The sequence below is a fragment of the Embiotoca jacksoni genome, unplaced genomic scaffold (genome assembly GCF_022577435.1).
Source record: "Embiotoca jacksoni isolate LCO1_2020_lvr unplaced genomic scaffold, fEmbJac1.0.p SCAF_1, whole genome shotgun sequence".
Classification (NCBI taxonomy): Eukaryota; Metazoa; Chordata; class Actinopteri; family Embiotocidae; genus Embiotoca; species Embiotoca jacksoni.
The window spans coordinates 16,978,190-16,993,680 of NW_027185229.1; the positions used below are offsets into that span (position 1 = coordinate 16,978,190).

The following is a 15,491-nucleotide window of genomic DNA, read 5'->3' on the forward strand; positions in this document are numbered from 1 at the left end:
ACTGTTGTGGCAACACAACATATATATATTTTTTTTTTTCGTATTTACAACCCCAATGATTTTAAGGTTATTATTTAATAGCCCAAGTATAATACTACCTGTATCGCCACCTATTAACAGTTAAATAATATGAACCGTTTTTATTAGAAGAGGATGCATAACAAGAAGACAAGAAGAAGAAAAATAATGATGGTGATAACAATAATAATAATAATAATAATTCTCTGTTATTTAGGCTTAAATAAATTATCCAATTAAAATAAAGGTGTAACAAAACAACTAAACTTGTTGATAAAGATAAAGAGGTGATGAACTAATTCTAAAATACGAATTCATTAATTTTGCCTGAGAGAATAATAAAACTGTCCCTGTTCAAATCGGTGACCCCATTACCTCTTTGGTAAGTCTGTTTGGTTGTTAAATGCTGTTACCCACTAAACATGAGACTTTCTGGGCACACACAGGTTGTACTGTGAAATCAAAGATTTTAATAACGGGCAAAGGACTTCTGGTGTTTTTACTGTGCGTGTGTATGTATGTGTATGCGTGTCCTGGAGTTTTAAGAAGTAATTAATGTACACTCCTGAACTCACAGTTCATCAGGACAGAAATTATATAACAAGTCTGAATCTCCTGAATGGTTTTGCTAAGTAGCAGAGGTCTTTAAAATGATGTATGAGGTGTCTGCTTGTGTGAATTTGTACATCTGTCTTTATGAGGACCAGTTTGAATATTTGACGTTTAGGCCACCTCTCTCTCCAGTTTTAAGATTCATGTTAGAATTACATGTATATTAAGGTTTGACATTTAGTTATTATAATTTAAGTTAGAGTAAATGCATAGTCTGTGTCAGAAAAGGATCCTCACAAGCATCTATGTGAGGCTGTGAATAACAAATGGGATTCCAGTCATCAAAATGAACAGTTTAGGACTGAAATAACACAATAGCTTAAATAGTGAGAGTTACTTTTACAATGAACATTGATAAATATCTGTATTGCACATCTGCAGACTGTAATACGTATCTTTTTTTAAATTATTTATATACAGTCTGCAGGTCATTCTGAAAACTTTGCAGCCTGAATTGCAATTTTTATTGGACTCAATTATATTTCATTAAGTTGCACACAAAAAAAAAACCGTGGGGTGTAATCCACAGGTCTGAAAAGCAGCTAGCCTTGTTTACATCACATAATTAAAAAAAAATCTATCACCACAGTGAGAGAAAACTCATACATGAAAAAATAATCACAATCCATTTTGTTACTAATAAAACTTTATTAATGGTATCTCCAAGTGCAGCTGTTGTAGATAGTTTTAAAGTGCTCTATATTAACATTATTCAAGTTATAATCAGATCTATTATTTTAGTCCATATGAAAAAATTAAACAGACTAGAAGACTTGATTGTAAAGTGTCCCAATTCCAGTTTGCTTTCAAAAATTCAGTAGTAGGCGAGTAGCTCTATTTTTATTATTATTGCTCGTTTTTTTTTTTTTTTAATTATCCAGTATGGTGTTGTGTATTTGTGTGTACAGTATGAATCAATTGTATGTGAAGTAGGTCCTTCACTTATTTATTCGAGTGGGTTTCTGAAGTTTTTCCCAGCAAACTGAGCCTTGTCTCCCAACTCCTCTTCAATTCTAGTGAAAAAAGATTTAAGGTTAGTTTTCGCTCTCAAATTCAGTAGCAAGTCTTTTCACTGCATTTAATGTTAAATTGGCAAAGTTACAATTCAGTTTTAGCATTTTAAACAGGAAACAATATCATTTAAGATAGTTTGTTTTAACCTACTCAATAATAGAGGTAGACTTATTTCTCAAAAAAAGACAACGATACCTTCAAGGTCACATATAATATAAAATAATTTTTTAAAAAAAGAACACCCACCAACTCCTCAGTTTGTACAGGACTGAGACTTACCTGAGAATCTGGTTGTATTTGGCCAAACGCTCAGAGCGGCAGGGAGCCCCGGTCTTGATCTGAGAGTGTATGAAAAACAGTGTATACTTTTGCTTCGTTTCAGTTGAGTCTTGTCATTATAATTGACAGATATGATACTGCATCTAGTTATTTGTGCTGCATGTTTTAGAACGTTTCAAAGTGGAAATATTGTCCCCACTTTGAAAATCAACCGTGGACATTTATCCAAGGTTTTTAGGCATGAATGTGCAATTTATTTTGTTCTCAAAAGTCACGCTAAACTTTACCTGTCCCGTGCATAACCCGACCACCAAATCTGCTATGAAGGTGTCTTCAGTTTCACCAGAGCGATGGCTGACCATCACGCCCCAGCCACTCTCCTGGGCCATCTTACACCTGCAGGGGACAAGAGATTTCGCCGAAAGGTCACCAACTTCTGTATAATCAGATAATCCTGATAATTCAGGTTTAGAAATGTTATTGTATTCGATCAGTCCGGCATCGTGTCGATGTTTGCTGAGAGGCTATTTTGTTTTGGTCTTCACATTCAGGACATTTCTCTGTCTGAAATGTGAGGTCTACTCTCTCAATCTCATCCACTCAGCTCTGAATAGTTGATTTAAAAAAAAAAAAATTGTTTTAATCAACTTGATCTATTTAATGTCATCTCTGAACAAATCAGGTCATATTATACATTGTAATATCTATCTGACCTACATACAAATAATTATAATGAGTTTAAAATGTTGGCTTACGCTCTCATTGACTCAGTGACTGTGCCAATCTGATTGACTTTAAGCAGAAGACAGTTGCAGGCTTTCTCCTCCACAGCCTTGCTGATGCGATTAGGGTTTGTCACTGTCAGATCGTCTCCTACAACCTGGATGTCTGTGCTGTCAGTGAAGTTGCTCCAGGCTTCCCAGTCGTCTTGGTCAAATGGATCCTCGATGGACACCACTGTGAACAGACAAGACAATAAATTTGACTTCGACTAAAATATTTATCGAGCTCCATCAAGAAACACTTCAAACCCAAACAGGCAGCTCCTCAATTAACTAATTGCAGCACTTAATATAACAAATAAAGAATTATCCTGGTGCACTACTAATAGTTAAGATAATTTTCACTTCCAGGATTAAAATGTTAAGATCTAAGAACACAGCGATCTCTCTACAATGAAGTCCAACATAGCGAGAAAAATGAATAGTGACACAATCAAATATTGAGAAACAAGCCAAAAGCTTTGCCAGATTATTTTAACCTGCTTATATTCAGGTAAAATAAATTGACCTGAGAAGTCTGTGAAATCCTTCACTGCGTAGCCAAACCGTGGTGAGAACAAATATAATGAGAAGAGCCAGGAAGTTCATCGATAAACCGTGAAGGATTTTGACGATGCAGTTATTCTAGTTTCATTGAGTTGTTTTTATGCGGATGAATGGAAACAAGTGTGGTGGTATTTAAACATTTTTGCTTATCAGCTCAAATAATCACAAATAGGCGATAATGTCATATTTGTGACAGGCTTATATTCAGCAATATAAAAGATACCACTGTAACTATGCCACAACCTTCCCATAATAATAACAACAACAACACAAAAAACACTAAACCTTTTTTGTTGATACTTTTGTTTTTTAGTACAAACAAAGACGATTGTTGGGATGAAGGTCATTGAAGCTTCTGTTGGAATTCACAATTCTTATTGACAGAGTTGTCGTTGTACAAGTCAAAGGGTAAATTTGTGTAATCTGCATTTTGGCATGTGCTTTGATAAGATTTTTATTTGCTTCAAAAATGAGATGACTTCCAACCAATTGATTTTTGCTCTTGTATCTTTTCCATTTCATATCCATTTAAAACCTGAGCTGAAGTTCAAGATGTGATGTGATTTCTCTTATCGGTTTGAAAATAATTAATTTCAAAAAGAAAAAGAGATGAAGGATGATTATTTGAGTTCTTGACAGCTTTCCAAAGATGAAACCAGCATTTGATGTGGTAAACCAGTGTTGACAGTAGCTCGCAATAAAGTTGTTTGGTCCTTTCTAGAGAATGAACAGATTAAAGCGGAGAGAAGTGCCCCCTTCACGGGACTATATTGGCACTGAAACTACAAGTTTGTTGCGTTTCCTGCTCTCTTCGTGCAAAAAGAGAAAGTGTTGGGAGGTTACCTGGATAATCCTTCACAAAGCTCTTGTACAGATCAGCCAGCTCGTCGGGAGTGATGTAACGGCTCGGGTCATCGGGCGACTTGAAGTCCAGGTCGTATTTTCCCTCCCTGTAGAACTCTGACGCAGCCACGTCCATGCCGATCACAACCTCATCCGTGTACCCTGCTTTGCCAATGGCCTCCTTCAGTAACTCCAGAGCTGCAGGGTTTGACATCAAGTACGAACAATTAGAAAAAAAAAAAAAAAAGACAAGATCTCATGAATTATCTTGTTTACATAAATTAACAGGAACATTATTCTTCTACGATTTAGGTTGCCGGCTGTTACTTAACATGATGTTTGCTATAATATTGCAACGAGCGTGAGAAAAAAACTATTCACCAGGGGTACATGGATGAATATCATGTCTACAGTATGTTGAGCGACTACAAAATGAGTAATACCACAGTCCTGTGAATAGTAATTACCTTTAAAAAAAAAAAAAAAAAAACTATTTTTAACTGTTAACACCGTCAGAAAAAGAATAATGTTTCAACAGTCTTGTGATTCTTGAGCCTGTAACATGTTTTCATGTTTTTAGTTGCATTGTTTTGGAAGCTGTGTGTAAATGAGGTGGACAGAACATTGTATCCTGCAAACACCTTGCAGTGTAATACAATTAAAGTCTCATTTTTGGTAAGGTTGACTACATGGAAGGTCACTGTATTCAATTACATGACATTATACTAGTGATCATTTTTATGGTCACTTTTGACAAATATGTTATTTTCCTTTAAGAATCTGGAGTTTCTTTTGCAGTTGCACAATAAGCAGAGTATTATTAGGATGATGTTGCGAGTATTCTATACAGGCTGCAAATACATTTCTTTTTTTAATTGTGAGAAAAGTAGTTTCACTGAACACTGTTCAAACACAGAATGAACAACAAACGTGTGCAAATTTGGCAGAAGTTGCTACATCTGTGGCTGAAATGTTTACGTGACAGTAAACTCAGTTGCAAGTAAATAGTTTATCATTTATTCATATGGTAATTATTTTCTCTTTGGTAATGAAGATGTTTATGTAAAAGCAGATGTTGTAGAATACACTTCAAACTACCTTGTGTAACATCTTGTATAGAGGACTTGTACGAGGATTGTTTGAGGTATTGTACAGTCACTTGTGTAAGTGAACTGCTTTAGAAGCCAGGTGAGGTCTGTACCTTAGAAACACGGCTGTAGGATTTTGGCTTGGCTTCATATTCTGCAAAGTTCCTGTACTACACAAGTAAGAGTCCCAACATTTAAGAGCACTATTTGATAGTGTACTAACGGAAGTATGTCATTTAGAACACAGTAAATATCTTTATCAGCAACCTGCCAGTTTTTTCTGTGGGTTTTTTTTAGGTTTTAAGACTTAAGGACAGCTTTACCTTCCTTATTCTCCAGGATGTTTGGAGCAAAGCCACCTTCGTCACCTACATTAGTGGCATCCTGTCCATATTTCTTCTTGATGACGTTTTTGAGATTGTGGTAGACCTCGGCTCCAATGCGCATGGCTTCTTTAAAGGTGCTCGCACCAATGGGCAGGATCATGAACTCCTGCATGGCAAGCTTGTTGCCTGCATGAGAGCCGCCGTTGATCACATTGAAGGCCTGGTTATGGTGGAAAGGGGAGAAATGAGACCTGTGGCTTTACAATAAACTCAATGGAAAAAGGCAACCTATACATTTATGAATGTTATTTGACACACAAAGTCTTACCGGTACAGGCAAGATGACCTCTGGGTTGCCTGCAAGGTCGGCAATATGGCGATACAAGGGGACTCCTTTCTCTGCTGCGCCAGCTTTGCAAACAGCCAGAGACACTCCCAGAATGGCGTTTGCACCAAATTTGGCTGTTTGTAGTAAAGAAAAATAATCATGTTTCACTTTCTGTATTCATTAGTGATTCATTATTAATGAAGCAGCAGAAGGAACACGATAAAATACAAAAGATTCTCAGATCCAAGTACATGCTTCAAATCTCTTCGGAGATGCTTCATAAAGCAGCACGACAATGATTTTTATAGAAGAGCCAAAGTGAGCAGGCGCTTCAGCTCTGAAAGAGTTAACTGAAGGTCACCAGAAATATGTCACTGAAAAGATAGTCAAGAAGACTCTAGTGTAATAAATATGGTTGTCATGAATTAACAGATAAATTAGTTTAGTTAGTATCACTTACATTTGTTCTCTGTGCCATCCAGGTCAATCATCATCTGGTCAATTTTCTCCTGCTCAACCACAGATACATCCTGAGGAGACAGGATGATTCACATCAGCATTACAGCAAAGAAAGTAATCCTTCTAAAACTAGATATAGCATAATATTTGGAAACCAAAAACACACAGATAAACAGAATTATTGTCTTACTTGGCCAACAAGTGCCGGTGCAATAGATGAGTTAATGTTGTCTACAGCCTGTGAGACTCCTGTAAGGGAAAGATTTATGATTATTATTTCACAACATTACTGTATGGGCAAGTCTGGCAAAGTCAAATATTAAAGCCAAACAGTTAGTAACACATGCAGCTTTTCATTCTTAATTGTATACGTTTGCACAGAAATACTTGAAGCATACAACAGCATACAATGATTATTTGTTTATTATTGGTTTCACATCTTCTTCATTACCCTCATTCAACATGTCAGCACAGTTTTGCTTTAGAGATAAGCCAATCCACAGGCTGAATATAGAGTGACAGCATGCTTTAAAGTGAATTAACCATGCACATCATATGTGACTGATTGCTAAATGCATTCAATAATCAGTTGCTATGGTTGGTTAATTAATTGGTCAATTGTCAAATTCAAGTTTTTAACCAAGAAGGCCAGGCAATGGGAACTTACTTCATATCTGGTAAAAAGGACAGGAGAGAGAATGGAGAGTAAAGATGACACAGAAAATACAAGAAAGTATTTTCCTTAAAACTTAATTATGCTTTAAACTGTGATGATAATAAAGCTTGATGATGTTTGGTGGCAAATATAAAAACAAAACCACACATTTCACAAATTCTTTCCCACTAAAGTGGAACACAAAAATATGTCCGACCTTTCCCAAGGTAGCGAGACTTGTCGTTGTCCCTGAGCTCCAAGGCTTCATAGATTCCAGTGGATGCACCGCTCGGTACAGCAGCCCGAAACAAACCTGAGAAATGAGCACGAGTGCAGCAACAAGTCATACTAATGAATAAACACACTCATAAAACATGATGGTTTAATTTTTGTGTGTCAATTAAAAATATTACCATTTCCAAAATCTACCATTTGAACACATTTTATGGGCGTACGTTTAGGCCTACCTTTGTCAGTGTAAAGGTCAACCTCGACGGTGGGGTTTCCACGAGAATCAAAGATCTCTCTGGCGTGGATCTTGACAATAGACATGGTGCTGGACCTTGAAATGAGACAGAGCTGAACTTGTTACTATCTGGGGATCTTCTGGACAAACCTGCACTGTAGTCAACTCTGGTTTCAGACAAAAGAATAATTCAAGAACACAGTTAAAGCTATCTAAAAGTATATTCTTCTGTCTAGCATACCTCTTTTACTCTCTTTCCTCCTTGGAGCTTACTCGCAAAAATATCCTGACCTAGCTGCAAGCTTAGAGGTGCTAACAGGAATGCTGCTATCCTAATTGGATTAGGTTTGCTCATCTGATTAATCACATGACTATTCGGGATACTGAAGTTGCTGCATCTGTCAAAGCAAGGTTAAGCTTGCAGTAACAGCTAGTTTGTGTTGTTGCAGTGACAAGTTTAGGAATCTAAGTTTTAGCATAGTCATGATGCTACCTAGAAGTCTCTGTCAGTAGCCACATTACACAATATCCCTAATAAATCACTTCTCTTTAGTTACCAGATAAACATATAAGCAAACAAGATAACCAACAGAAGGACTTCCTGCAAACTCAGGTGCACTTCAGACAGGATATAAAGACCTGATTGAAGGCCAGGTTGATGCAGAAGCTTTATCTAACACCATGGCAGGAAATAATAACAATAATAATAATAATAACAATAATAATAATACTCAACTGTGAGCTGTACAGTATTCTTGTTGGTGTGTGCTGCTGCTATGTTGATCATGAATCAATGAATGTTTGGGTCATTCATTCTCCCATACATAACAAACACAAGTCAGATTTACACTGTCTGAGCATTTCTATTGTCTATTTTTGTGTTGAAAGTTATAAACAGAGCCTTGACTTGGGGTTATGTTAGACTGATACATCTGATATAAAAATGAGCCATTAAAATGCCAAAACTAAAAGCCTGTACAGTATACTAGAGCGACATTGTTGTAACACAATGCCCCAAAATCCCATTATGAAATCAAAAACATGACAAAATAATTTCTATAAATAGCTGGTTAGTGTCAGTGCAGGGACTGTTTGGCATTTCTTTTGTAGAGATAAATAAATATGTAAATAATTTCAATATTACTTTCCTAAGTCACTTGCACACTTGCATTTCACACATGTAATGTACACTAAACATGGCTTATATGGTTATTCATTAACTCGTGAATTAATTCTTGACCTTAAAAATAAATAAATAATCAATAACAAGACCAAAAGTTTAGAGACTGCTCCTGTTGGGCACAAATGCATCAGAGTACGGTGATGTGCAGCAGCAAAGGAAGCTATAACCTTCACATGCAAGTACTCAAAGTAATTTCCCTTGATCAAAATCAGCCCCTGATTAACTGTATCAGTCAGTCACCTTTTTAGAAACTCGCATTTAATATTGTGGTCGGTTCAGCCAAAAAAAAAAAAAAAGACACAAGTTAAGATTGAGAGATTTCAAATTTTGTCATTGCAAATTATAAATATAAACATTTGCTGGAAGTCAAACAGTGGAAAGATACAAAAAAAAATTATCTGTCCTTTTTCAAAGAAGAAAACGTCTTATGTTGCAGAGACTTAGACCCGTTATCTGCTAAAACACGGTCACGGCAGCTGGGATTTCAGATGCGCGACTCTGTGTGGTATTACGGTACAGGTGCCCGGAGCGGGGAAAAGACGAAAAAAAAACACCCCGATTTCGCCAAATGCGGTACCATAATACAGCATTTAGAGGCGCACCTAAAATCCCAGGGGCGGCTGGCTGCACCTCGTTTTAACAGATGACGGCTCACTTTGACCGCAGTTGTACACAGGATGTTGTTGCTGATCGTGGCAGCGAGCAGCATAAGCCCTGACTTGTCTGGGAACATTAGCTCGTCAAACTTAAAAACAGATATCCATCATAAAAGGTTGAGACAGGTCGTATAAGTGACTCTACCTGGATGTCAACCGCAAATAAATCGGACGTAGCGCCTTTGAGTAGAAGTTGAAGAGCTGGAGCATAAGTACCGACGTGTGCTTCTTCTTCTTTCAAGTTTTATGGCAGATGGCATCCAGCGAAAGGTGCATTACCGCCACCTACTGGATTGGAGTGTGGACCAGAGTAAACTATCCCTTTACAAAAAAAAAAAAAAAAGGAGTTGTATCAATTCGGTGACCTAAATACGTTTACTCAATCCTGTTTCTTTCAAGTATTGTAGTACATTTCCTGCCCCCAAGGTTAATGCATCTTTTAGATTTATTTCCTTAACTGCCAGCTTCAACCTGTCTCGCTCGAGTGTGAATTTCTGGCAATGACAAATGATATGCTCTACAGATTCTGCTATTTTGCAGTACTCACATAGTCCCGTTGGGTGTTTATTTATTAGTTGCATTGTTTTGTTCAGCCTTGTGTGTCCAGTCCTCAGCCTGGTTGATATGTTTTATTCTGTGGTGCTTCTTCTGGATGTCCTCCCTTTGCCAACTTCTTTCTGAATAGCATAAAGATGTCTTCCCGTGTCTCCTGAGTCCCAACTGTTCTGCCATTCCTTAATAATGTTTCTTTTCATTATTGATTCAGCTTCTGCTTTGCTGAATAAAATGTCTGTCTTATGCTGACATTCCAAAGCTTGCTTTGCTAATTTATGTGCTCTTTCGTTTCCTTTTACCTCTTTATGTGCCGGCACCCACGAGTGATACAAAAATACCCAAATGTTTTAAGTCAGAAAAGTGTTTCGTATATTTCATTGATTAAATCCTGCCTGCTGTGAGATGTGAATGATTGTAATGACAATAATGCTGAACTGGAATCTGAACAGATGATGACCTTTTTGATCCGAACCTCCTCTACCCAGTGCAGTGCTGTTAAAATGGCCAACATCTCAACTGTATAAACAGACAGACGGTCTGATGTTCTCCTTTTGACTTCATATTGCAAGGATGGTTTGGTGACCACAAAACCGGTTCTACCTGTATTAGGATCTTTAGATCCATCTGTGTATGCTGGGGGTAAATGATTGATATGTTGTCTGTAGTCTATCCTCCACCACTCCTGCAATATTATCAATATCTTTAAGTGCTTGGGTCTTGTCCAAAACAAAATGATCGACCGACACCGAGGGAAATAGCCAAGGTGGTGTAGCTGATGGCGGTACTGTAGAAGTGAATGTTATCTGATTTAATGTCATACCTCTTGCAAATTTGTTTTACTGCTCCATGCAAAGTAGTCCTGTTTGGCCCTTTCACTTTCCCAACATGGCAGAAGCACCTTTGTTGGTTGGAGGCTTGTCTCCAGAATGTCCTTGCAGATTGGCCCAACAGTTCAAAGTTAAGAGCTTGAGTCTCACCCACCTCCACCTGAAGAGCAGACACAGGACTTTCTCTAAAAGTGCCACAATAGAGTCTCAGAGTTTTCTTCGTGCTGCTCGCGACAAAATTATGACCTCTTTTCTCCCCCTTTTCTGTCAATACCTTGGCTATCATCTCCATGCCGTCATCCCTCTCTACCAAATCAGAGTCTCTCCACTCTGGTCCAGTCACAACACAGCTGCGCCGACCCGCCACGGTTTTCTTCAGATCACTGGTGTTTCCCCATTTTGGAAACTTCTCTTTTTCGACCTCCACCTGACAGACGTGCCTTCATGACAGGATTATCTGACAGGTTCCTCCGACTGTTTTGTTGTGTAGTTTTCACCATCCAACTTCTCCGATCCTCTCTGTGTCTGTGACGAAGAAGAAGAAGAAGAAGACTCTCTCTTCTTCTTTGGACTTCCACACCAGCACACTACAAGCTGTGATACCGTGTTGCTGTCCCCACAGTTTTTAATGTGAACGACACCAGAGGAGCGTCTAGCCCACGTATGATAGAGGAACAAAGTGAACTTACTTTATTTAAATCTCTGCTCACTTCCCAATTACAATATAAGCCCCAACCCCCTTCTTCTTTTTTACCTGGGGAGACATGCATGATAGGATATTAAACAAGAATTGAAGAAATCCAATGGTTCTCATATATTTTTCTTACTCTAATTTAAAAAAAAATTATAGGCCTATTTCTGGGTTGCGGAATGACTAAGAAAATTCAATTTCAGCTCAGATTTGTTTTTGATTAAAAAAAAAAAAATTTAAATCACAACTTTATTAACATGAATATTTCCTGTTCAGTTCTATCACATAGTGCTAATTAAGTTTGACACTATTCAAGATAAACTCAAGTCAAAGTACAAACAACATTGAGTGAAGGTGAAACTAAAGTCACAGTATAAACCCCAGCAAAAACCAAGTCAATTCCAGTTGAAGGTTAAAGATCCCCAAGTCTGTTGTCTTTTTACATTCAAGGCCGATAATGGCTGCTGTTTGAGTCTCATTTAATGTGATCAACTTCTCTTCGAGTCTTGGCGAACATTTAGGGTGACTGAGATCATTGTTTTTTTTCCTCCATGCTTTTATTATGATGCAATTTGTCATTCTTTAAAAGCACCATTTAAATACCTTCTTATGCGTCGAAATGTCCCTCAGTCACACTAACTTGCCTTGACTGGCAGATCCAATTTTTTTTGTTCTCACTGATGTTCCTCCACTTTGTTCAAACAAAAACAAAACTACAGTTTATTGTCAGTTAGATTTGTTCATTATTTTCCTTAATGACATAGTTGCACACCACAGCCTTGATGCTATTGCCTCAGGCTTTTATATCCAGTTTTACTGAAACATTGTTGGTAGTGCTGTTGTCAGTTACCGCCCATCGTTGACAGATCTCAGACAATTATAACCTGTCATCACCCCTGGAAATTATATGAATCAATTTCTAACGCTTTTCTACTTCACACTCTTCATGAACGGTTTTCTCTTGTCAGAACATAATTATCTAATTATAAATACTGTAGTGATTGCCCTCACAAGATTTTTTTTTTTTTTTTTTTTTTTAATTTTTTTTTTTTATACCTTTATTTAAAAGTTGCGGAGATAGATGAGAAATGTGGTGAAATAGAGCAGGTGAATGATATAATAATCCATTCACAATTGACAATAATGCATTTTACCCTGAACAAAACATTAATTACAGAATTGATTCAACTTCTTTTAAACATTCTTAAATAACAGTTAAACGGCTCCTTCCAGTGGTGGAAGTAACTGCACAATTTTACTCAAGTACTATTCTTGCATACAATTTTGAGGTACTTGTGCTTAATTTGAGTATTTCCATTTCATGTTACTGTATACTCCACAACATTTCAGAGGGAGATATTTCGTACTCCACTACATTTATTTGACAGCTTTAGTTACTTTTTAGATGAAGTTAAGCTTTTAAAACACAACACATAGTTAAAGTTTAAACTAGTGGGTTCCAACCTGTTTGATGTCTGACATCTTATAAAAAGCAGTATGTTGCTGTTAACAGCTCCAACAAACAGTGATTTTCAACAATCTGACACACTTTATTAAATACAGATCTTGGCTTCTATCATTTGTTTACCTGTAATAAAAAGGCAAAAGGAGGTAAAAAGTAAGAGAGTATAAAAAAAAAAAAAAATCAACAGTAAAATAGATTGTGTCGTAACGGGAATAATAACAGGCTGTATAGAGGAACGCCTTGAGTTCCTTTACAGCTACAGGGCATTGCACTTACACCTTACCCCTTACACAACCCCACTGATGTAATTTCATAACATTTTACACAATCGTCTCCACCTTACTGCCAATATGTCAGTGTGGCCAGCAGAGGGCAGCAAGCCTGCTGACGTCCTCCGACATGAAGCGGAAGTGAACGAAACCAGCAGAAGAAGAAACTCCGTTTAGAAATGAGTTGAATGAACGTGCTAAAGCCCATAAATAACGTCATATTTGATCGAAACAAATTTGTTCAACGTGTGTAGAGGGTTACTGTTTTGAGGGATAATGTCAGGGATACCCGCAGACACATGGCAGCCGTCCACAGTGGCTTTGGAGACGACGTAAGTTCCTACTAAAAAACCTGATGCTAACTTGGCTTGCTCTCAGTAACGTGAAGGTGGTTTTCTTCCTTGGTTTACGAATTTATTAAAAACACTTTTGTTTTTTTTTTGTTTTTTTTTGTTTTGTCTAAACCTTGTTCCGAGCCACATTAATTAAAATTTTAAAAAAAAAATCCACCTGGAACAATTTTACTAAAAAAAAAAAAAATCTAGTGTAGCAGAACCTGTACACCTCTCGGAGGCTAATGATAACAGCCATGCGTTGCAGGATGGGGACAGTTGTGGTGGAGCTGTACTGGAAACATGCACCAAAAACCTGCAAGAACTTTGCAGAGCTGTCCAGAAGAGGCTACTACAACAACACAAAGTTCCACCGTGTAATCAAAGACTTCATGGTTCAGGGTGGAGATCCGACAGGAACAGGTGAATAGTATCCACATACTTTGTCTATATCGAAAGTATTATATAGCCAGTTTTCTGCACGTCACAGCAGCTCTGGGATTATAACAGTGTGCTGCTGATGAGGACCGTTCCTTCATACGATTTTCTTTAACATTTGGCATAAGATTTTGATCCGAATGTGAATGCAGTTTCTTTTTTCCCTCCCATTATTCCCTCTCAATATAATCTATGTAAAAACCTTTCATTTATTTTTTTTTACCAAATTAAACCCCAACATGTCTTGCACCACATCGGACAGCTTACACATCTGCTGTTTGGCGAGTTATTAATCACATGGTTCAAAACGTCCCTTTTTTTTGGTGTGCAATGTGTTTAAATACCACTGTAACACTCTCTTCAAATAATTCGACATGTTTGTAGTTTCATTTTGTTGTGCTCTTTTTTCCCCCCCCTTTCCTAAATCTGCTGTTTGTGATCTTTGTTTTCGTTTCAGGTCGAGGTGGTGCCTCGATATATGGTAAACAGTTTGAAGATGAACTGAACGCTGACTTGAAATTCACAGGTAATCACAGTGAGAAAAAAAAAATCCCAGTTAAATAGCAAACAACAAATGCAGAGGAAAATAATGTAGATTTGGAAACAAATTTTACAGAGTATACCATGAACTTGCAAGTATGTGTCTCAATATCGAGTCTTTAATGTTGTTTTTACAAAAAGGAAGTTGTTTTTGCGCAGTCTGTCCCCTAAACTAATGTATATTTTTACTCAGATTTACACTTTATTTAAAAAAATTTGTTCACAAATTTATGAAAATTGTTGTATGCATACGTTTTGTTAAAGTACATTTCTTGTGGATTTACTTCCAAACAATTCTTGATTTCAAATCTGATTAAAATAGACCAACATTGTGTTGACTAATATATATATAATAGCTGATGGTGAGAAACTTGTGACAGAAAGTCACAAAACTTTAATTCTCTTGTTTCATTTGTGCCTCTTTCAGGTGCGGGTATTCTAGCAATGGCCAATGCAGGACCGGACACCAATGGAAGTCAGTTCTTCCTCACCCTGGGACCCACTCAGTGGTTAGATGGAAAGCACACTATTTTTGGAAGAGTATACCAGGGGATGGGAGTGCTGAACCGGATTGGGATGGTGGAGACAAGTGGTCAAGATCGTCCGGTTGATGATATCAAAATTGTCAGAGCTAATCTACCCAATTAAACAAATAGAGTTTTGTTTTTTTTCACCGTTTTTTTAAATAAATGTCTGCTGAATGTGTAAATGTCAAGAAGTTTTATTTATTCCTGTAGTACATCACAGCTTACTTTTGTGAATCTCGGTTATTATAATTAAATGGTTGGGGTGGTTAATATGCAGGACATGAAAATATTCAAATTGAACTATCACCATCAAGCAGAATAAAGAGATGAATGTCAAAGGATTGATCATTTTGTAGTGTAGTGCTTTAGGTCTGCTGCTAAAGATAATGTCAGAAGTTGCGGAAGAAACAAAAGTGAAACCACAAAAAGAGTTTGAATAGGCAAAAGTAATGTAAGGAACAAAAAAAAAGGTAATTCAATTCCTTCAAATAGTCAGCAATGCATGTCTGAAGGTGAATGAAAACTCAAAAAGTAAGTCCTGTGGACAGCAGGCCTGATTAAATGTCGGTGTGTTTGTCAGAAATAACATGCA

The 15,491-nt window shown here is 37.2% G+C and overlaps 2 protein-coding genes across 3 annotated transcripts; one reads left to right on the top strand and one right to left on the bottom strand.

Moving 5' to 3' along the window:
* Positions 1 to 1,258: 1,258 nt before the first annotated feature.
* On the bottom strand, positions 1,259 to 11,082 carry eno1b (enolase 1b, (alpha)). Of its 2 annotated transcripts, none has more exons than XM_069143847.1 (12): positions 10,631 to 11,082; positions 7,418 to 7,512; positions 7,168 to 7,263; positions 6,486 to 6,544; positions 6,297 to 6,366; positions 5,837 to 5,970; positions 5,506 to 5,728; positions 4,095 to 4,292; positions 2,679 to 2,880; positions 2,211 to 2,319; positions 1,924 to 1,982; positions 1,259 to 1,643 (listed from the first exon to the last, which is right to left on the bottom strand). In XM_069143847.1, exons 1-12 carry the CDS (start codon positions 10,927 to 10,929, stop codon positions 1,577 to 1,579), a joined length of 1,611 nt encoding a protein of 536 aa, XP_068999948.1. In that variant the 5' UTR covers positions 10,930 to 11,082; the 3' UTR covers positions 1,259 to 1,576. The 2 variants fall into 2 exon arrangements, with proteins under 2 accessions (XP_068999948.1, XP_068999956.1); XM_069143855.1 differs by lacking the exon at positions 10,631 to 11,082 and adding an exon at positions 9,401 to 9,509.
* Positions 11,083 to 13,198: 2,116 nt separating this feature from the next.
* On the top strand, positions 13,199 to 15,090 carry ppil1 (peptidylprolyl isomerase (cyclophilin)-like 1). The gene is made up of 4 exons (XM_069151855.1): positions 13,199 to 13,394; positions 13,663 to 13,817; positions 14,290 to 14,358; positions 14,800 to 15,090. Exons 1-4 carry the CDS (start codon positions 13,339 to 13,341, stop codon positions 15,018 to 15,020), a joined length of 501 nt encoding a protein of 166 aa, XP_069007956.1. The 5' UTR covers positions 13,199 to 13,338; the 3' UTR covers positions 15,021 to 15,090.
* Positions 15,091 to 15,491: the final 401 nt, after the last annotated feature.